The following is a 22,047-nucleotide window of genomic DNA, read 5'->3' on the forward strand; positions in this document are numbered from 1 at the left end:
TTTCGGTTTCAGTAAGTCTCTCGGGTGACTGTTAGGGAGCAGTGTATTGGGCTGTCATGTCTTGTGTTTCATTCATTCATATAGGCCTAGTTATTTTTCATCGCCATCATTTTTCATCTTCATCGTCATATTCTTCTTTGTGTCCCATTTTAGATTTACTAATAATTTATTCATTAATTTCCATTTGTATATTTCATTGTACATTATCATTCATTATAATTTGGTCTACTCATCGTATAAGGCTCCATTTAAATGTCCTGTCTCTTTCATAGATTTATGATTTTCTAGCCAATAATTTTCTTCCACTTTTTTTGTCATTGTGTCAAGTACGTGTTTATTTCCCTATGTTTATGTTTGTTGCATGCTCTGTCTTTCACCATTAAGTTTTATGTTCATTCATTGATTTGTTCGACCATTAGTTTAGTCACATTATAGGTATTTCTAATTTAATGAAAGCCCATTTCCCACACAGTCAACTCCTCATTTATCCAAATATAAATGTTGTATCCAAAGTAAATTTTATACTATAAAAAAGTGGTTTGCGCAAGCATGAACATATGTTAATTTTTACACAAATCCTTATGTATTAAGATTGTGTGTCCTCCTGAATCCTCAAGTTATGAGTGAAGATATTTTGTGTTATTTTGGCCTGTATTTTGCAGATAGGGGTTTCAGGCATGTAGGGTTGACATCATTGACTAAAGTGAAGTTTTTTCTCTACAGGATGAGATCAAAATAAAGCTTGAAAAAAAAAGTAAAAAATAATTTGCTTGTTTTTTCTTGCCTCTGATATTAGTGTAATAGTCTGTGTGCTGGGAAATAAATAAGCAGAGCTGATTTAAAATATATATATATATATATTACAAAATGTTTGAATATAATAAATTAAGACTATAAAAAATAAATTATCTTTTACATTTTTTTTTTCAAATACTGTATAATGCATTAACTAAAATATAAAGAATTGACTTCCACTTGTTGAACAAAATATAAAAATATAAACTTGTATAATAAATATAATATATAAAATATATGAATTAACATATTAGCAGTGTCATTAAACTGTCATAATTGCAGTTTAAGTGAGTGCTGAAATATTTTATTTTTAAGAGAGTGGTTTCTATTTTGGATCCAATACCATATATATATATATATATATATATATATATATATATATATATATATATATATATATATATATATATATATATATATATATATATATATATATATATATATATATATTATAGGCCACCACAAATAAACATGCAAATAAAGGTTAAATTACAGTATAAAGAAAAATGTCATAAGATCTCTAGATGGAAAATTCCACAAAAACAAAAGCTATTACAAATGTAACTTCAAAGTGAATTACAAAAACTATTAAAAAAAAGCTACAACTATATAATAATATATAATATATAAAATTAATAATCTTTGGAAAAAAAAAGAAAGAAAAAAAAAGAAGAAGAAGATACGGGAACATAACATATCTCCTAGTTTCTATCCGGTGACTTTAAGCATGATCCCGTCATAACCCGGACTCGTATAGATGTAGCACCGGCTCTGTGAGTTTGGCATCGCTGCATAGACCCGAGCAGATCACATAAACAGCGATATTAAAATACGTCAAGTCTCATTTTGGCGACATCAACGGGGACGGTTCATCCCTTCAACATGGCAGAAAACATAGTAAGTGTCAGTTTGCGTGTGTATGTTGGCAGTTTGAGTGAAGTCTGTCATCCAGTGATGAGGCAGCAGAATTGTTAGCATGATGCTAATGATCAGACTCACCCAGAATCGTCCAGAAATGCATTAAGCAATAAAAACAACGTTTATCTATGCGTTTACCATTCATCTGACTCGTTATGATTTAGCGCTGGGGTTTAATATTTCTGCTGAGGTTGACTTTATTTGGCTTGGCACAGGTAAATGAAGAAAAAATGTGTCAGTGTTAACTTAGTAAGTTAATGTCTGCTTATTAAAGTCTAGATGAATTTCATATAAATTAATAGTTGAGATATTAAGGTATGACCTCAGTTCAGTTAGGATTGTTTTAAACTGTTGTGTTCCTTATAGTTTTATATCTTGGAAGTGAATTGACATTGAGTAACTTATTAGAGTGTTTTGAATGGCACATGATGTTTTGTTTTGCTTTTGTATTAAGGGAAAGCTGTGAGACCAGAGGTGTAGCTCTGCGTTAATATGATATTATTATTATTATTATTATTATTATTATTATTATTATTATTATATGTCATTCAGTTAGATGTTTGGACATGGAGTCGTGTGGCATGCATATCAACACCACCTTTGAGTGTCAAATGTCAATGGTTTGCCCTCCAGCCACCTGTTTTGTTTTCGTACTGACTTGTTTTAGGCTGATTAATAGTTGTGCTCTCGTGCCGTTTTAATCCAAGTGGTGCTCATTGCAGAGCCAAATGACATCCAGCTCCACCTCTTTGGATGTTATGGATTGAGGAAAAGATATGGGTCGGGTTAAGATCAGGTTGGACCTTCTAGCTCCACCCATTACGCCCAAATTACATTCAGAGACAAGGAGCTGGACTTCACGCTCCACCCATGGCTTGCAACTTGCATTATGCCTCTAATTGAGATTTATTGTCCATTGAAAGTTAATGTTTGCTTATTTTTTCTGTACTAGGATTTTTGTGAATAATAAACATACCTGTTGCTCTAACTGTAAACTTTCCTTCCTTTATTTTTGTTCATTGACAGATCATCCGTGTCCAATCTCCAGAGGGAATGAAAAAAATCGCCTCAACAAAGCGCGAGACAGCTGCAGCTTTCCTTAAGAAGGTAAAGGGAATGAAAATTTTGCCCTAGACCTCATTCTGTGCTATAATTTTTTTTTTCTCATAAGTAATTAAAAGATAAAATCTACAATTATCTCCATTAAAATCTCTTATTAATAGTATGGCTGCACTGCAATATATATATATATATATATATAAATATAAATATAAAATGTGTTTGTTTGGGTTTTAAATTGTAAAAAGTGTCAGTAAAGACATTTATAATGTTAAAAAAAAATTCCAATAAATGCTGTTCTTTTTAACTTTCTATTCGTCAAAGAATCCAAGGAAAAAATGTATTATGGTTTCTACAAAATTATTAACAAGCACAGCTGTTTTCAACATTGATAATAATAAAAAATGGTTCTTGAGCACCAAAACCAAACCAAGAGACTTCTTTCATTTACATTTACATTTAATCATTTAGCAGACGCTTTTATCCAAAGTGACTTAGAAATGAGGAGAACAAAACTTTCAAAAACATTAAATAATTCTCACTGACCCGAAACTTTTCAGTGGCAGTGAATGATATGTATTTGGTCTAAAAATGGAATGTAACTTTTATCAAAAAGCCTTTGTAGCCAAGCATATTAAGTTATGTGTTATTTGTTTTTTATCGGCAGCAAAATCTTCATTCAAATGAATATTGAATATACTGTCAAATTTATTTGCTCACCCTTCACTGTAGTTATGACAGAGTAGGCGTTACTATTCACCATAGATTGTATCCATTGCCATGCCTCTGCACTTTTTCAATTGTTACATTCATAGGCTGTCTATAAAAAAGCTGAGAATAGCACTACAACAAAAGCACAGCATCAGATCCTGTGAGTCATTAATAGTGGCAACCCAGACTCCTGCTGAGTGCTGAATGTTGATTTATTAATGAGGCAGCTCTGAAAAAGGAGACCTATGTCTATATGCTGCAGTCTCACAGATGTGGGCCGCAGTGACATGCACTTCCACTGTGGTGCAAAGCTTGATGGGCGGTGCGCTTGCTGCAGAGTCAGGAATGAACCAGGGCTCGGGGCCAAAATGCCATCGAAAGCCCAAAATATAAAATGTAGGGCTCCTGTAGCACGGTTGGTGTAGTTGGTTGAAACTTAGTCTCAGCCTCAGACATCACGTCCATGGACTGCTGGCTAAACGTCTGATGCATAAGGCACACAAAATGGGAGGTTTTTAAGTCGTCGTCTGATTGGTTGAATTCTACAGGATTTCCGGGAGACGTGTGTGTTGCGTTCTTTTTGTCTTCTGACGCCAAACCCCTTCATTGAAGAAGAAAGCTGTCGTGTTTACAAATGTGGCCCTGGACCACAAAACCAGCCCTAAGTCGCACGGGTATATTTTTAGCAATAGCCAAGAATACATTGTATGGGTCAAAATTATTGATTTTTCTTTTATTCCAAAAATCATTAGGATATTAAGTAAAGATCATGTTGCATGGAAATATTTTGTAAATTTCTTACCATAAAGATATATATATTGTGAGTAGATATGCATTGCTAATGACTTAATTTGGACAACTTAAAAGGTGATTTTCCTCAATATTTTGATTTAGATTTTTTTTTTTTTTTTTTTTTTGCCCCCTCAGATTCCAGTTGTATAAATCGCAATTTCAAAAAAATTGACCCTTATGGCTGGTTTTGTGGTCCAGGGTCACAAATGTTACAATAAGTGCTTATCAAGATCAATTACACATTGAATTTTTGAAAGTATGTGAAGTTCGCGGCGCAATTGTCTTCCACAGCATTCTTGAATGAATCATTTATTAGATGCACTCTGGTCTGTTATCATAGGGACATCGACCTTACATGTTCACACCCTTAAACATGATGCGGAATAAAACGAAATGTGATTGGTTGCTTCATATTTAGGTCAGACATCCTCTTGGGTGGTTCTTTGGCAATGGAGCTACATGAGACTAGCTGAAACTAAAACCATAAAAGAAACATTTATTGCTTTAAATAAATATAAAAAAAAACAACATTTCTCATTTTCATTTAGTTTAACTTGATATACTAAAATATATTGACAAACTCTAAATAACACAAAATTGATGATAATTTAACTACAATTAAAATGAAAACAGAAAATAAAAAATATTCAAAATATTAATAAAAACTATAATAGTATCTGCATGATATAAAATGACACTGCTCTATAGTCTATTACTCTTTTTTTTTTTCCCCCCTAATATTAGATGTATTTTTTATAATCCATTTATAGGTTTATCTAGTTACATATATTAAGTAGAAAAGTAGTAATTAATATGCAGAATAAGTGCAGAAAACCATTTCAACATGTATGTCATCTCATGACAACCTCATGTCTCATCTAAATCTTGATTTTGATATCTTAAATTGTCATTAGGATTATATAAATTTATATATGTCATAGAGGATTTTGGATGTTTTTAGTTGAAGGTGCTACAGGCTGTTTTGAGACAGGCAGAGGGTTTGTGTTTGCCTGATGTAGACACTGCAGGGCCCATTAAAGATTCATGTGTCTCAGCAGGAGGGAGGAGAGTGAGTCAGCGATCAATTGAGTCCGTCTCACTGTTTGATTTCAGCATTAAATAGCAGGAAAGAGACAGAGAGAAGTCCAGCTATGACCTCTGACTGAGAATTGTGTGCTTATCTTGTGTTGTGGTGCTTGGATCAAAAGAAATGCAGACTGCATTTTTAAAACATTTCCCTGTGGAATATGTTATTAACACAGAACACATTTTACCTTTCCACTGCGCTTCTTTTCCATATTTTTTTTTATGTAAACGCTCTAGATAGACGTTTTTGCTCATGTCTCTTATCTTTTGCAGCATCTCGTGCATGACGCAGCATTCTAAATCCACTGCCCTCGTTAAAATAAGTTCAACATTTAAAAAACGCATCTCTAGACTTTGAGTTTTCTTTGTCCACTCCACTGACCTGTGTCTCGTGTTGTGAATGGCCCCTTTTAAGTGAGTGTATTAGGTGCTTTTGATTTAAGGAATTGATGACTGCATTTGCCATGTTAGCTGCAAAACATCTTTGAAAGATATTCAGGGTTTTGTCTGATGAACTTAAAGGGATAGTTCACCCAAAAATGAAAATTCTGTCATCATTTACTCACCCTCAGGTTGTTCCAAACCTGTATGAATTTATTTCTTCTAATGAACACAAAAGAAAATATTTTGAATCTTCTTTTTTATGGGTAACCAAACAGTTAAATGACTTCCATAGTGTGGATAAAATATTATGGAGGTCAATGGGGCCCATCAACTGTTTGGTTAGACATGCTTCAAAATATTTTTTTGGGTGAACTATCCCTTTTAATAGCAAGTAAACTAGATATCAATGAGTATCTATCTATGTAATTTTAGTGTGCAGCTGTGCACAGTACCTTTTAAAAGTTTGGGGTCAGTAATATTATTTTTTTAACTGAAAAATTAATACTTTCATTCAGCAAGGATGCATTAAATTGTATTTTTAATCAAATAAATGCAGCCTTGGCTAGCATAAAAGATTTCTTTTAAAAAAGGTTTACTGATACCAAACTTTGAATAATAGTGCATGTTGGTCAATTTTGGTAGTATTTTATCCTGATTTTGTCTACCATGCAGTATTATTTTATCTAGTTTTTTATTAATTGGTTAATAGATTTTTGCATTATGTATGTCTCTGTGTAAAGCCTTCATTTCTTTTGAAAATAAGTTGCATCTCTTTTAGTTTCTTGCATCATCATCTCAGTGTTTTTCATAGGATTTTTATCTGGATGGCTTTAGAGACTCACGGTCCTGCAGTCATCACTGGAGTGTCTGAAAGTCAAATAATTATCACTGACACCACATATTTTGGATGCACTCCTTACCCCACAACCAAACGACTGTATGTCATCTTATAAGTAGAAGCTCCAAAATGAGGATTAGACATCTAAAATGGACCCAGAATGAGAACAACTGGGCTGCAGTTATATTAATTCCATCAGTTTCAGGAATACAATGAAAAACTTCTTGTTTCTGATGTCCTTTGTTACCTTCTTTCCAGGTTGCCAAAGAGTTTGGCTTCAGTTCAAATGGTTTTTCCATCTACCTGAACCGGAACAAGACTGGAGAGATCCTGTCACAGAACAAGACCCTCAGCCTGCTGAAAATCAAGTACGTGTGCAGTTGTGAGAGATTGGGTTTACTCTGTTGTGCACGTGTGGGTTTGTGTCTTGACAAGAGCATGGCATTGGGTCTCATTCATGAAACATTCGTAAATATACGAGTAAATATGTGAGTGATTTGCGCGTAAAGAGACCTTCCCGAAAATTCTTCTCCTGATTCACAAATACTTTGTAAACGTCAGAAGTGATAGTGAAATGTGTGTGTGTGTTAATGAATTCCAATCAGTCGTAAATGGGATGTGCGTGCACGCTCATTCTCAATTACCATAAATCCCGCCCATTAAATCCGACTGACAACTATATATGGGCATCATATTATGACACCAAATGAAGGATTTTGGCCATTTTATAGGAAACAATTTCCATAACAATTAAGGGGACATTAGTTTGCCCAGCCCTATTGAAATCAATTATTTGATTAAAGTGCTCCGTTTGCAGATGCTATTACTGGCTCTCACAATAAAAGTAAAAAGAAAAAACTTATGTAATTACTTTAATTATTTTTTCAAAATGCTGTGTAAATATGTACCTTTTATTAAGGTGAATTAAAATGCAGCCTTATTAATAAGCAAAACGTTCGGATGTTAAACGCACTATTTATGCGTGGCTGGGAGCAGGTGTAGATTTCTTTCGTACCAACTAACATATGGAAAATACGAACATTTTAATGAATCCGAAAATTTACGCCAGAACCACTTTACACACGATTTACACAAAAATCTGTTCTGCTCGTGTTTCATGAATGAGACCCACTGTGTGTAAGCAAACGTGACCGAGTTGTTTTTCTTTGTCTTTTAGGCATGGCGATATGCTATTTCTTTTCCCATCCTCAGCGGGACCCTCCAGTGAGAACATGGACACAGCTCAGCCTCACACTTCTTCTTCCTACCCCTCCTTCCCTTCCTCCTCCTCCTCATCATCTTCCTTATCCCGCTCACACTCTGCACCACAGATCCCAGAGGATGAGATTGACCAGTATCTGTCCAAGCAGGAGGGAAAGATCTACAGAAACAGAGACCCCCAGCTGTGAGTTGGCTTTTCTTTCCACATTACCTTGGAAGAAGTTTTGATCTATGTTGCATGTATTGTTCTCAAATCCTAGTGGATTTTCAGAGGTATTTTCATGCCATACTTTGGAGCTATTGCAATATGCAGCTTAGGGTTATGGTCTCTCATTGCAATATGAGGACTGCAGAGTATGCAGAGACTATTTTTATTTTTACGAGTCATTCTTTGTCATTGTTTCTCAGGTGCCGGCATGGTCTCATGGGGAAATGCGTGCACTGCGTACCTTTAGAGGTAAGAACTTGTGATCCTCTCTTGGAACACAAGAATAGTGATGCAATCTTTCAGGGCAGCCTCAAGATGACTTAAAATAAGCTAAAACAAATCAAGATGAAAGCTCATAGCTTATTTTAATTTGTTCCCCAACAACTATCATTTTTATTTAAGATCCAGGGTCCCCACAGTCTTGGAAAACCTGGATATATGAGGAATTTTGAAAGTATTTCAATATGTTATCTCAATCAAAAACAAGTGGAAAAGTCATATATAAATATTAATCTAATTTTAATGTAATCTTTACAAGTACAATAAGACAATGTTTTTTTTCACATATGAAAAAATGGTTTTCTCTTATATTCAGGGTCTAGAGTTTTACAGGTCAATAATACACCCTCAACAATAGGTGGCGCCAAATACGTGTAAAACGAGTGTGCCAAGAAATACGGTGTGTCAGAGTGTAACTTTAGAAGATTGCAAGTGCAATAAGACTAACACTAACAGTTAAAGGGTTAGTTCACCCAAAAATGAAAATAATGTCATTAATTACTCACCCTCATGCCTTTCCACATCCGTAAGACCTTCATTAATCTTCGGAACGCAAATTAAGATATTTTTGATTAAATCCGATGACTCAGTGAGGCCTGCATAGCCAGCAATGACATTTCCTCTCTCAAGATCCATTAATGTACTAAAAACATATCTAAATCAGTTCATGTGAGTACAGTGGTTCAATATTAATATTATAAAGCGACAATAATATTTTTGGTGTGCCAAAAAAATAATAATAACGACTTATATAGTGATGGCCGATTTCAAAACACTGCTTCAGGAAGCTTCGGAGCGTTATGAATCTTTTGTGTCGAATCATGATTCGGATCGCGTGTCAAACCGCCAAACTGCTGAAATCATACGACTCTGGCGCTCCGAACAGATGATTCGACACAAAAGATTCATAACGCTCCGAAGCTTCATTATTTTCATTTTTGGGTGAACTAACCCTTTAAGAGCCGCGTGACTGTCATGTTTGCGTGCCTCACTCACGGGGCCAAACATCCCCCATACGTGATTTTAAAACGTAAAATGGTACCCAGATTTCTACAAAAACTACAACAATATTTCACTTCTACTGTTAACAAAATTTTGGTAGACTACATGGTTTTCACTATGAGATGGATAGCCTAACTGTCTGTGTATTTTTATGATATGCCAAAAAGTGTTTATTTGGTACATTTTACTAGTATTTACCATATTTTAAATACAAAAATTAATATATGAAAAATATTCAATATGAATATTATGTTTAAATAAAAGCATTTCTTTATAAAAAAACAAACAAGATTTGATCTTCAAAATGCCTTTTTCTAATAGGTACATCTTGAAGGGGGTTCGTCTTATAATCAGGGTCGTCTTGTATTTGGAACAATATGGTATTTTAATATTTTAATATATTGACCCCAAAAAGTTTTGTCATTATAGCAGAATTACCTTAAATATCTTGATTTACATGGAATTTTGTCTAGGATAATGAGGGGCATTGAAGTCAAAAAGGTTGAGGACCACTGGTCTAACCTACATGTGTTACACAGAGAGTACTGATTACAACACTACATGGCACGAGAGTACATTTACTAAGTCATCTTGCATTTTCTGTTTTAATAGCCTTTTGATGAAGACTATCTGAACCACCTAGACCCACCGGTCAAGCACATGTCCTTCCACGCCTACATCCGGAAACTCACGGGCGGAGCAGACAAGTTAGTGCTTTTGGGAACTCTCCACTTTTACCTGAATAAGACTGTAGAAATAAAGTGACTTAATAAAGTTTTGTTTCTGTCAGGGGGAAGTTTGTGGCACTTGAGAATATCAGCTGTAAGATTAAATCCGGCTGTGAGGGTCATCCGCCCTGGCCAGAGGGCATCTGTACCAAGTGCCAACCCAGCGCCATCACTCTCAACAGACAGGTACCCAGCTCTGTTTCATAAATCTCTTTAATTTCATCTACTTCTTAAATTACATACAGACAAACTGTTCACAAATCACTTAATTTATTTAAAAACTAATCTTAAAAACGATCCACTTCTGTTTCCAAAAATTCTTGTTGCAGAAATATCGACATGTGGATAATATCATGTTTGAAAACCACACCATTGCTGACCGTTTCCTTGACTTCTGGAGGAAGACGGGTAACCAGCGGATGGGGTACCTGTACGGACGCTACACTGAGCACAAAGACATCCCTCTCGGCCTTCGAGCAGAGGTTGCCGCCATTTATGAACCTCCTCAGGTGAGAGATTTAGAATCAGTGGCCCATCATCCTTTACTGCAATCATAACAATAGCACCAAGTATGTTTTCATAATTTTGAGTGACTGATTTTCTAAGCTCTTGTGTGTTACCTGCACTAGTACCAGATAAACACAAGAGGGCAGACTAACTTTTATAATTAGGCCCCCCATTCTCAGACAAAATTTGAAGGCCCTCAAAGATTTCTGGTACTTCTGCTGAAATGAGAAATAAGCACATTTGTAAACTTTATTTACAGATGTATGAGTTGCTATGAGTTATAATAACTATAAAGATTTGTGATTACAGGGCTTTTTTCCCCACAAATAGCAATTTCTACCCAATCACATTTTAGAGCTTGACAAAAATGTATGTTCATTATAAAAATTCCCATGCCTTTTTCTAAAACATTCAAGAAATCACACTTTTAAAATTCCCTCATATATCCAGGTTTTCCAAGACTGTGGAATTAATTAAATTAAAAAAAAATTATAAAAAAATAACTGACCATGTCTGTTATTTCATCCAAATTTCCACTCGATGATTAACAAAATTATGCAGTATTGCACTTCATTGCTGTAGTTTCTTAATCAAATACTATTTGATTCAAAAAGGTCAAAGTATTGTTTCGCTGATTCATGCTCTTTTCCTTTTACATTTGTGTACTGTGACTCAGATTGGAACCCAGAATAGCTTGGAATTGATTGAAGATCCAAAGGCAGAAGCAGTTGAGGAGATTGCTGCAAAACTGGGCCTACGGAAGGTGAGAGGCCTTTTCCATTACTTTTTAAAATTGGGGGCATGTCTGGGATAATTAAATGGTAGTTTATGAAAGAAATAACATTTTACCTAAGTTATTAAAGACAACAGGATTTAAAATCATCCGCTTGAGGGAGAGGAGGGAGCAGGTTGCTTTAATGACAAAAGCATAACACATTCACAGGTGGCTTCCATCAGGAACAATAGGCTAAATTACAATAATCTACTAGTGGCAATGTGCAAAACACATTCAAAACAAAGACTACAACCCAGATAAAGGGCAGTGTTATTTTAGTATCACAGAAATACTATTGTAGATTTATTAAAGGTGCCCTCGATTGAAAAATTGAATTTACCTCGGCATAGTTGAATAACAAGAGTTCAGTACATGGAAATGACATACAGTGAGTCTCAAACTCCATTGTTTCCTCCTCCTTATATAAATCTCATTTGTTTAAAAGACCTCAGAAGAACAGGCGAATCTCAACATAACACTGACTGTTACATAACAGTCGGGGTGTACGCCCCCAATATTTGCATATGCCAGCCAATGTTCCCAACATTATGAAAGGCATTAGACAAGGGCAGCCAGTATTAAAGTCTGGTTCTGCACAGCTGAATAATCAGACTAGGTAAGCAAGCAAGAACAATAGCAAAAAATGGCAGATGGAGCAATAATAACTGACATGATCCATGATATCATGATATTTTTAGTGATATTTGTAAATTGTCTTTCTAAATGTTTTGTTAGCATGTTGTTAATGTACTGTTAAATGTGGTTAAAGTTACCATCGTTTCTTACTGTATTCACGGAGACGAGCCGTCGCTATTTTCATTTTTAAACACTTGCAGTCTGTATAATTCATAAACACAACTTCATTCTTTATAAATCTCTCCAACAGTGTAGCATTAACCGTTAGCCACGGAGCACAGACTCAAATGCATTCAGTATCAAATGTAAACAATATAACAGTATACAATACTCACATAATCCGACGCATGCATGCCGCATGCATGCCGCATGCATGACGAACACTTTGTAAAGATCCATAGGAGCGTTATATTAGCGTGTGAACTTTGTTTATGCACTGTTTAAGGCAAGCGCGAGCTCCGTGGGCGGAGAGCACGAGATTTAAAGGGGCCATACAGCATAAATCGGCTCATATTTAATGATGCCCCAAAATAGGGGACACCTTAGACTTATATTACATCCAGTAAAAAAAACGTTCGATGGCACCTTTTTAATAGTTTTTTTTTTTTTTTTTTTATCAAATTTAAGTTAAAAAGTTTTAGTAATTTTGTTGTGCTTTTGTCATTTTTTTTATTATTATTTGAAATGTCCATATATAGTTTCTATTCATTTTTATTTAGTTTTATATATTCAATATAAAAAACAAACACGATACAGCATGAGGTCATTTTGTACCTATGTGTCCTGCTTTTGGGATCTCTCTCTATTGGCATGACTGTAAATAGTACAATATTGGCAAAGCTTTGAATACATATATACATAAAATAATAATGAATAAGAAAAACAAAAAAACAATATAATAGAAGAAAATATGTCATGGCTGTAAAGTTCTTTATTGAGTTACTGAATTTGGTTAAGTAGAGATCTTTTATAGATGTGTATCTCTGTCTCGATCTCTCCTGTCCTACATTGAACTCACCCTTTGATCTCTGGGTAACCAGCTCTTTCTGTGTCTGCCAGTCCCAATGGCTAGACTGTGCTCACAGATCCTGTACTTGGTCAGGATCCATCTCTGCTTTGTGTCTTTGACACTTTGAAGATATTCTAATTCATAATTTGATTTTACTTTGTGTTTTAGATTCCTGATCCCAATGTTCCAGATATGTATTTTTAGATTGCTTGATAATTTGGCTTATTTTGATGTTTGGGTGAGAAGCAGTGCTGGTCTGAGTAGGGCTGGGTATCGTTCAAAAATTTTCGATACAGAGACGATACCGATACCTTGACTTCGATACCGATACCTAAACGATACCTTTTTCGGTACCAGTTTTATAAAATCTGTTTAAACAAGATTACATAACCTCAAAAAAATCTTTGGTTTTATATTTTAACTTTGTTGACTTTTTATCAGACTCAAAGACTCATCTCCTGAGCCACTGCGGAGAATAAAAAAAGCACAAATTAACAAAATTTACCCAACACAATAAATCAGTGCAAATAGTTTTAATAAAGTTTAGTTTTCAGTGCAAAAAATTAAGTATGTGAGGCTCTTTTTAAATCACTCAGCAATTGTTCTTCAAAAAAATTATTATTATTAACAAGATCAAAGCGGAAGTAAGAGTGACGCAAGTTCGTTGCGTCTTACCGTGAAATAAGAGTTCTGTGTCTTCATTAAAATCAACACATTAATGATTCATCTCTCATCCACCCGCAATTAATTTGAATGTTATTTTTTTATTACTTGGCCCGACCTGCAAATTATCCGCAGTATCAGGAGGACGCTGATACCTCTTTTTCAGCAGAATTGTTCGCGTTCTGGAGCCAGAGGCAGAGCCTGTGCTCGTGCAGGTGAACGAGCCTGTCATGAACCGGTCGCGTGTTTCCATAGACTTGAGGGACGAACGCTGATGTAAAGCTGCTGTGTATTGTACCTGTCCATAACTAGTCTAAAAAACATTGCGCGTTCCGCTGTTTCTGCAGGCAGTGCTACACTTTTGTTTTCTGTTAACAGTATTATCTGTAGTGAACCGGCTGCTCACATAAACAGCCGTTTCTCACCCGTCCATTCGGAGATAAACTGAAAACGAAACCGTTGATTCAGTCGCCCTCTCGCACATTTAGATATAAATAACAATGTAGCGCAACGTTACTTGCTCCTCAACGAGACAGCGAAAGCATTTCTCCGCCCCTCTCCTCGATCGGCTCCATTCTGGAGGTACCGAAATTTGGTACCGAATGACAAGACACTTTTCGATACTCGGTAGTATCGAGGCAGTTCGATCGGTACCTAAAAAGTATCGAGTTCGGTACCCAGCCCTAGGTCTGAGACTGGTTAGTGTTAGTAGAGTAGTCAGGTTAGTCTCAGAACCAGCTTGAGGTGGGAGGCTGGATGTTTTTAGTGTAGATCTGCTTTAGTGTAGTCATTCATCCCATGAGGCTCTGTAATGGGATTCTCAGTTCCTCTCTCTCCACACCTCTATGACTTCCATATGATACTTTCAAGTTACACTGATGGATGATAGAAGTGTCCCTTGTTTCTGCCTGAGCATGTGGAACAGCTTTCAAATGTAGTTTTGGCATGGAAACTAAAGCTTTTTTTGATTAGTAATATCAGCTGGGGTTTTTTTCAGGTGGGGTGGATTTTCACAGATCTGCTATCAGAGGACACCAGGATAGGCACCGTCCGTTACACCAGAAACAAGGTGAGTTGGCAAATGAAAGATGAGACTACCTACATGCTGTGTTCTAATATCATTATTGACCAATGGATATGTTTCATATGTTCAGGATTCATACTTTCTGAGTGCAGAGGAGTGCATCACAGCTGGACACTTCCAGAACCAACATGCCAATGCGTGTCGGCTTTCTCCAGATGGCCATTTTGGATCCAAGTTTGTCACAGTGGTGGCAACAGGTAGGCAGCGTCCTCTTTTGCACAAGATTTACTGCTGCTGTTCTGTTTTCCAGTGAGGTGATAAATTAAGGCATTTGGTTGTGTCAGAAGCCTGTGTGGTATTTGCTTCAAGGCTGATAAATCACTCAGTCTGTTTCAGTCCATGCTTTTTTTTTTTTTTTGTTTTTTTTTTTGTTTTTTTGAGAATGATACAGAAAATGAACCGGTTTAGTACTTAAAGAAAAAAGTTTCTTGAAAAACAGAGCATGGATTTGACTGTTGTTTTTTTTTGTGTGTGTGTGTGTGTGTGTTGTCAGGGGGTCCCGATAACCAGGTGCACTTTGAGGGGTATCAGGTGTCCAATCAGTGCATGGCTCTGGTGAGGGATGAGTGTCTACTGCCCTGCAGAGATGCTCCTGAACTGGGCTATGCCAAAGAGTCCAGCACGGAGCAGTACGTCCCCGATGTCTTCTATAAGGTACTGGACTAAATCACTCCTACAGATTATCAGGCATACATGATATTATGAAAGACAGATGCTAAATGCATAGGTTGCATGCAATTATGATGCATGGATGCATGCACATACATTACATTTGGGTAAGGTAGTTTGGGTTGGTAAGATTTTTTTATGTTTTTGAAAAGTCTTTGGCTCACTAAGGATGCATTTATTTGACCAAAAGTAAAATTATTACAGTAAAAACTCTAATATTGTGACATTATTCCAATTTAAAATAATTGTTTTCTATTTTAATATATTTTAAAACAACCAGCAGCCATTACTCCTGTCTTTAGTGTTACATGATCCTTTAGAAATAATTCTAATGTGCTGATTTGGGCTCAAGAATAATTTGAAAACAGTTGCGCTGCTTAATATTTTTGTGAAAAATGTGATAAGTTTTTTCAGGATTCTTTAATGAATAGAAAGTTCAAATGAACAGCATTTTTTAAAATATTTTTTGTAACAATGTGAAAGTTTTTACTGTGATTTGATTAATTTAAAGGGTAGGTAACAGTTTTTTCTACCAATCTCATGTTAATCTTGAGCACCTGTAGAGTAGTATAGCATCCTTCATATCTTCGAAAATCTTTAGTTTTATCATATTTATAAAAGATAGATACGCTGTACCGAGTCTTTCCGAAAAAAGCCGAGCTCCTGGAGGCGTGCCTGCTGTAGGCAGAGCTAAAGAGTCATGAGCACGCGCAGCTTTTGCATAGAGGTTGTCTGCTAGCTGCGACATCATTATAAATAAAAAAGGAAAGAAAAACATTTGTGTTGTTTACATTTTATGCACTTGCGCGCTGATTGCCAACAAAAGACAGATATTTGATGCAGTTACTCACCGCCCGTGATTAGCAAATCAAGTGACGAACTGGTACTTGTTTACAAAACATTAATCACCAAAATTCTGGGAACAAACAAACATACACGCACAACTCCATCATTTCCCCCGGAAAAACAAACTTCATCCACTGTTCCCTTAAAGGGATAGTTCAACCAAAAATGAAAATTTGATGTTTATCTGCTTACCCCCAGGGCATCCAAGATGTAGATGACTTTTTTTTTCTTCAGTCGAACGCAAATTATGATTTTTAACTGCAACCGCTGCCGTCTGTCAGTCAAATAATAGCAGTGATTGGGAACTTGAACAATAATAGTCGAAAAAACTTCCATAGACAAATCCAAATTAAACCCTGCGGCTCGTGACGGCACACTGATGTCCTAAGACCCGAAACGATCGGTTTGTGCGAGAAACCGAACAGTATTTATATAATTTTTTACCTCTAATACATCACTATGTCCAACTTCGTTCAGCTTCCGGCTAGTGAGGTCTGATCGCGCTCTGACAACGGAAGTGATGTCTCGCGCTCATTGAAGCATATGGGCGTCATCAGAACGCGTTTTTTGACCTCACTAACAGGAAGCTGAACGAAGTTGGACATGGTGTATTAGAGGTAAAAATTAGATAAATAATGTTCGGTTTCTCGCACAAACCGATCATTTCGTGTCTTAGGACATTAATGTGTCGTCACGAGCCGCAGGTTTTAATTTTGATTTGTCTAAGCAAGTCTTATGTACTGTTATAGTTGAAGTTCCCAACTTGGGATGGGGGTGGGGGGTGTATTTGGCACAGAAATACTCCGTCATACATCAACTCGTGTTTTGAAACTTTGGACATGTTTAGCATGAGACTGCAACTCTTTAACAGTGTAAATAAGTCAGAGTGCATGAAATAGCATTAGACCCCCCCTTAATGTATTATTGGTTAATAAATGTATTAATTTCATAAAAATAAAAAAAAAATCTTACTGACCCCAAACCTTTGAACAGAAGTATATGCACGTTTTCAGAACAGTCATACAGACTTTTACCCTTTAACCCTTTACATTTTCAGTTCTGTTCCGGCATGTAACTGTAGCCTTGTTCATATCAATTACAGGTTTTGACTGATGTTTCTGAACAGTCTGAGCTTTCTTTTTACCTGAGCTTGTCACATTTCTTAAAACAGAGGGAACGAAAGTTAATATGTATTGCTTTAGGCATAAACAGTCTTATCAGCATCACTTCTGCCATTGTGAGGCATAAAAAGGCTCAGATTTTCAAATCTTTTTCTTCACCCTCAGGATACAGACAAATTCGGCAATGACATCACGCATTTAGCCCGACCACTGCCAGTGGAGTACTTGATCATTGACGTGAGTAGTTGTCATGTTGTTACAACCACATACTTTTGCACTGATCATACTCTAGGCCTTCAACCTACACATGCCAGTCAAAAAAAACAATGGTGTAGGGGAGTAGATATATACAGTTGTTGTCCTTTTAACTTTGATACAAATACATAAGTGAATAGCTAATCTTTAAGACCCAACCGAGAGCCATATGCACATTATGGTACATGGCATCAAACTGGCTGTAAACAAATGGCCCATTCCTGATTGACCCACTGAACTTCCTTTCATTTAAAGCTTTGTAAATAAATGAATGCTATCATAGTCTTTTGTTTGTCATTGCTGTTTAACTCTGTTTTTTCAGATCACAACCACTTTCCCAAAAGACCCTGTGTTCACCTTCTCCTCTACTCTTCGCTTCCCCATCGAAAACAGAGATGCTTTGGGAGAGACTCAGGTACAAATTTAGGGTTTGATGTCTCTTTTCAGTCTAGGAATGATATTTTAGGTCTGTATCATATCTATAAGCCTTGCATTGCGCATGAAACTGTTTTTAATTCTATTCTACCATTTTTAGTCCTGCCCCTAAATGTATAGTTCTTTGTTAAATATTCACTTAAAATGTGTGTGTGCAGGACTTCCACAGTTTAGCGACGTATCTTTCCCAGTGTTCTTCCTCCTCCTCCTTCCTGGGCATAGTCTCGGATTTCCACCTGCTCCTCTTTCTTGTCACCAATGAGGTCATGCCCTTACAGGTGAGTTTTTTCATTGTATTTATCTATATCTATATATATACACACACACACACACACAACACAATCTCCCACTTAACCCTGTAATTCTTTCCTTTTTTACTTTCTTTTTTGGCTCTTCAGGTTGTCATGCTTGGTTTTTATCTAGTTCCTCTGTAGGCACAACTGTGATACTTGTTTTTTGGTGTACTATACTACTGCTACGCTTGTTTTTGCCAAGAGTGAACTTCATCTTCTAAAAAGTTTGTACATTTATTTTGCCCTTCTCTCTTATATCTACAGGACAGCATCGGACTTCTGTTGGATGCGGTGAAGACATCCAATGAGGAATTGGCTCAGACCTGGAAGAAATCAGAGCAATGGGCCACAATCGAGCAGCTCTGCAGTGAGTAGTCCTGTTATTTTTAGTATTATTCATTGTTATTTTATTTTTTAAGGACAATTTTTCACTATTTGAAGGAGTTCATTTTTGAGAGCATCTCCATTTTGATAATATTATGATTTTTTTTTTTATTCTTTATCCCAGGCACAGTTGGAGGGCAGCCGTCCGGATCTATGGATTATGCCATGGGTGGCCCAACTCTCCCACAGTCCTCTTCGGCTGTGTGGTCCTGCCTCCACTGCACCTTTATGAACCAACCTGGCACTGAGCACTGCGAAATGTGCAGTTTGCCCCGCAGCTAAAACCCCAAGAATCCGGGCTGAACCGTACATCCCACTGGGAACAGCAGTGAGAGTGGGCGTGCTTCCCTGTATTCCTGCCGTTTTAGTATGCCTAATCCTTAACTCCTCCCCTCCCTCACTGACTGTGTCGGATCTAAACGCCTATGCCAGCCGCGTGCTCGAATATGCGCCCAATCCAACGCTGTGAGCTGCATCACTTTGATGATGAAAGATGGCCGAAGATGATGGGTTGTACCCATGTAGCACTCTCTGTGTGAGCCCAGTGCATTCTGGGACTTTTATTTAGACAAAGCACTTGGGCAAAGCTCTTTTCACCCCACTCATCTCCCTTTGCGGTCCAGTATAACCTTTCAGCTCCATTGGTGAAACATGATCAATTTTTCTGATATTAAACGTCTTTTCCCAACTCTCACTGAGGATGTTGTGTAAATAATAAACAGAGAAGGAATAATGCTGTTATTTAATTTCAAAAGATTTTATATGTTGAGAGAAATTACTTTTTCAAGGCCATTTTGAGGTAAATGTGCAGCTGAAACATCTTTTTCACATCACCATAGTGTTGCAAGTTCAGAACACTTTTTTTCACCCTTTTTCTTCACCTTTTTTTAAATTTTCTTCCATTAATTTTTCATAATCCTTCACTTTGTTTTGATGGACGAAGAGTTTCTTTGAGCGTCAGTTCTAAATGCTTGATTAGATTGAAGTTTAAATGGTTGGTTTGGCTGCAGACCAAGAGTACGGTTCCTTTTCCTTAAGATTGTAACTGATTGGTGACTTCTGAAGGCTTAAAGGGATAGTTCACCCAAAAATGAAAATTCGGCCATCAAATACTTACCCTCAAGTTGTTCCAAACCTGTATCAATTTCTTTCTTCTGCTGAACACAAAAGAAGATATTTTGAAGAATATGGGTAACCAAACATTTGATGGGGCCCGTTGACTTCCATAGTTATTTTTTGGGGTTTGGTTACCGATATATTCTTCAAAATATCATCTTTTGTGTTTAGCAGAAGAAAAATTCATACAGCTTTGGAACAACTTGAGTAAATAATGACAGAATTTTCATTTTTGGGTGAACGATCCCTTTAAGAAGCTATGCTTTCCACATTAATTTGTTTACATTTGCCTCGTAAAAACTGTAGCCACTCAACTTTGGTGCTGGTACCATTTTCTGCACCATTTCACTGTCATCGCCCTTTCATTATCAATTTCCCCTTCCGTCCCCCTGGCGCTTGTCCAGATTTCAATTATGGAGATAATTTTTCCCCCGGCATTCAGCCCTTGAGGAGCCTATCTCATTGCACTTTCAAAGGTTTCTGTCAGGGCCGTCTCTGAAGACCCTCACCCACCTGCTGGCTCCACATCTGGTGGAGATAAAGAGAGATTGATTGATAGGGAAAGAACAGAGCTACAATTATAAAAGCAAAAGTGTAAACTTAGTCCACTTGATTGACATCTTTGCCCTTGGATGTTTTTGTAAACCAGCCTCATAGATCTTGTAGATTGTTCTGTGCAATCTGGGCAGATTTTACTGGCTGGACACAGGGTTATACTGTCTTATGACAGACTTTTTCATTTGGTCATGACTTCCTCAGTGTTTTAGAAACCAGCCCAAAGACATGATCTCTTAAATATGCATTCAGGAGAATTTCAGCCCTCTGAAATTATCTAGATGTTTACATTGCGCTATATTTTGTAGAGTTTCTTGATTCTCAAACTCACCCATCATTTTCGACACTAAAATCAGTCTATTGGTTCACTTAGATAGGCACACATTGATCATTGCCCACAGGATAAAGTCTGTTTTTGGTTTAAAATTTTGAGGTTTGAGGTTGTACAGTCTTTTCTCTGAGCTGCAGATTGCTGTACTTACACCCCATTGTCACAAAACAAGTTGTATGCTTTCGATTGGTTTTGGGTTTTTAAATACAAAGATAATAGTTCAACAATAAAACAGATTCCTTTGGATGCTGTGGTCTTGTCTTTTTTTCTTGTCTTTTTCTTATATTATTCATGTATTCAACAACAAATTTTGGCCATACAAAAGTTGATAGTTTTTGTCCTTATCTGTTGACGCCCTGTGCTGTCTGAAGTATCGCTCTACATACAGTAGATCCCAAACAAACAGAGCAGATGGACTTATTCAAAGTTTGGGTTTGGTTTTAAAGATGCCCTAGAACTTTTTTTTAAAAGATGTAATATAAGTCTAAGGTGTCCCCTGAATGTGTCTGTGAAGTTTAAATTTTTTTTTAATTCATTTTTATAACGGCCTATTTTGGGGCAGAATTAGAAATGAGCCGATTCAGGGTGTGTGGCCCTTTAAATCTGGTGCTCTACGCCCCAAGAGCTCTCGCTTGCCTTAAACAACATAAAATAAAGTTCAAACAGCTAATATAACCCTCAAAATGGAGCTTTACAAAGTGTTCGTCATGCAACATGTCTAATCGCGTAAGTACAGTGTTTATTTTGATGTTTACATTTGATTCTGCAATGAGTTTGAGGCTATGCTCCGTGGCTAACGGCTAATGCTACACCGTTGGAGAGATTTATAAAGAATGAAGTTGTGTTTATGCATTACACAGACTGCAAGTGTTTAAAAATGAAAATAGCGATGGCTCTTGTCTCCTCGAATACAGTAAGAAAGGATGGTAACTTTAACCACATTTAACAGTACATTAGCAACATGCTAACGAAACATTCAGAAAGACAATTTACAAAAATCACTAAAAATATATCATGAATCATGTCAGTTATTATTGCTCCATCTGCCATTTTTTGCTATTGTTCTTGCTTGCTTACCTAGTCTGATGATTCAGCTCTGCACAGATCCAGACGTTAATACTGGCTGCCCTTGTGTAATGCCTTTCATAATGTTGGGAACATGGGCTGGCAAATATTGGGGGTGTACACCCCGACTGTTACGTAACAGTCGGTGTTATGTTGAGATTCGCCTGTTCTTCTGAGGTCTTTTAAGCAAATTAGATTTATATAAGAAGGAGGAAACAATGGAGTTTGAGACTGTTTAACTATGCCGAGGTAAATTCAATTTTTGAATCTAGGGCACCTTTA

General features: G+C 36.5%; 1 protein-coding gene across 1 annotated transcript; it reads left to right on the forward strand.

Moving 5' to 3' along the window:
* The first annotated feature begins 1,538 nt into the window (after positions 1 to 1,538).
* On the forward strand, positions 1,539 to 20,935 carry nploc4 (NPL4 homolog, ubiquitin recognition factor). Its single transcript, XM_067368709.1, has 17 exons — positions 1,539 to 1,692; positions 2,740 to 2,820; positions 6,842 to 6,951; positions 7,761 to 7,988; positions 8,213 to 8,261; positions 9,906 to 10,000; positions 10,084 to 10,207; positions 10,351 to 10,530; positions 11,205 to 11,291; positions 14,609 to 14,680; positions 14,766 to 14,892; positions 15,189 to 15,349; positions 17,497 to 17,568; positions 17,909 to 18,001; positions 18,180 to 18,299; positions 18,579 to 18,681; positions 18,823 to 20,935. The coding sequence occupies exons 1-17, from the start codon at positions 1,678 to 1,680 to the stop codon at positions 18,978 to 18,980; spliced, it is 1,875 nt and encodes a 624-aa protein (XP_067224810.1). The 5' UTR covers positions 1,539 to 1,677; the 3' UTR covers positions 18,981 to 20,935.
* Positions 20,936 to 22,047: the final 1,112 nt, after the last annotated feature.

This window comes from Chanodichthys erythropterus, chromosome 19 (assembly GCF_024489055.1).
Source record: "Chanodichthys erythropterus isolate Z2021 chromosome 19, ASM2448905v1, whole genome shotgun sequence".
Classification (NCBI taxonomy): Eukaryota; Metazoa; Chordata; class Actinopteri; order Cypriniformes; family Xenocyprididae; genus Chanodichthys; species Chanodichthys erythropterus.

What these genes read in the sequence shown, in the direction of transcription:
- nploc4 (XM_067368709.1), top strand. An exon ending in CTGCAGCTTTCCTTAAGAAG is followed by an intron (nt 2,821 to 6,841) that starts GTAAAGGGAATG and finishes CCTTCTTTCCAG; the next exon opens with GTTGCCAAAGAGTTTGGCTT. An exon ending in CAAAACTGGGCCTACGGAAG is followed by an intron (nt 11,292 to 14,608) that starts GTGAGAGGCCTT and finishes GGTTTTTTTCAG; the next exon opens with GTGGGGTGGATTTTCACAGA.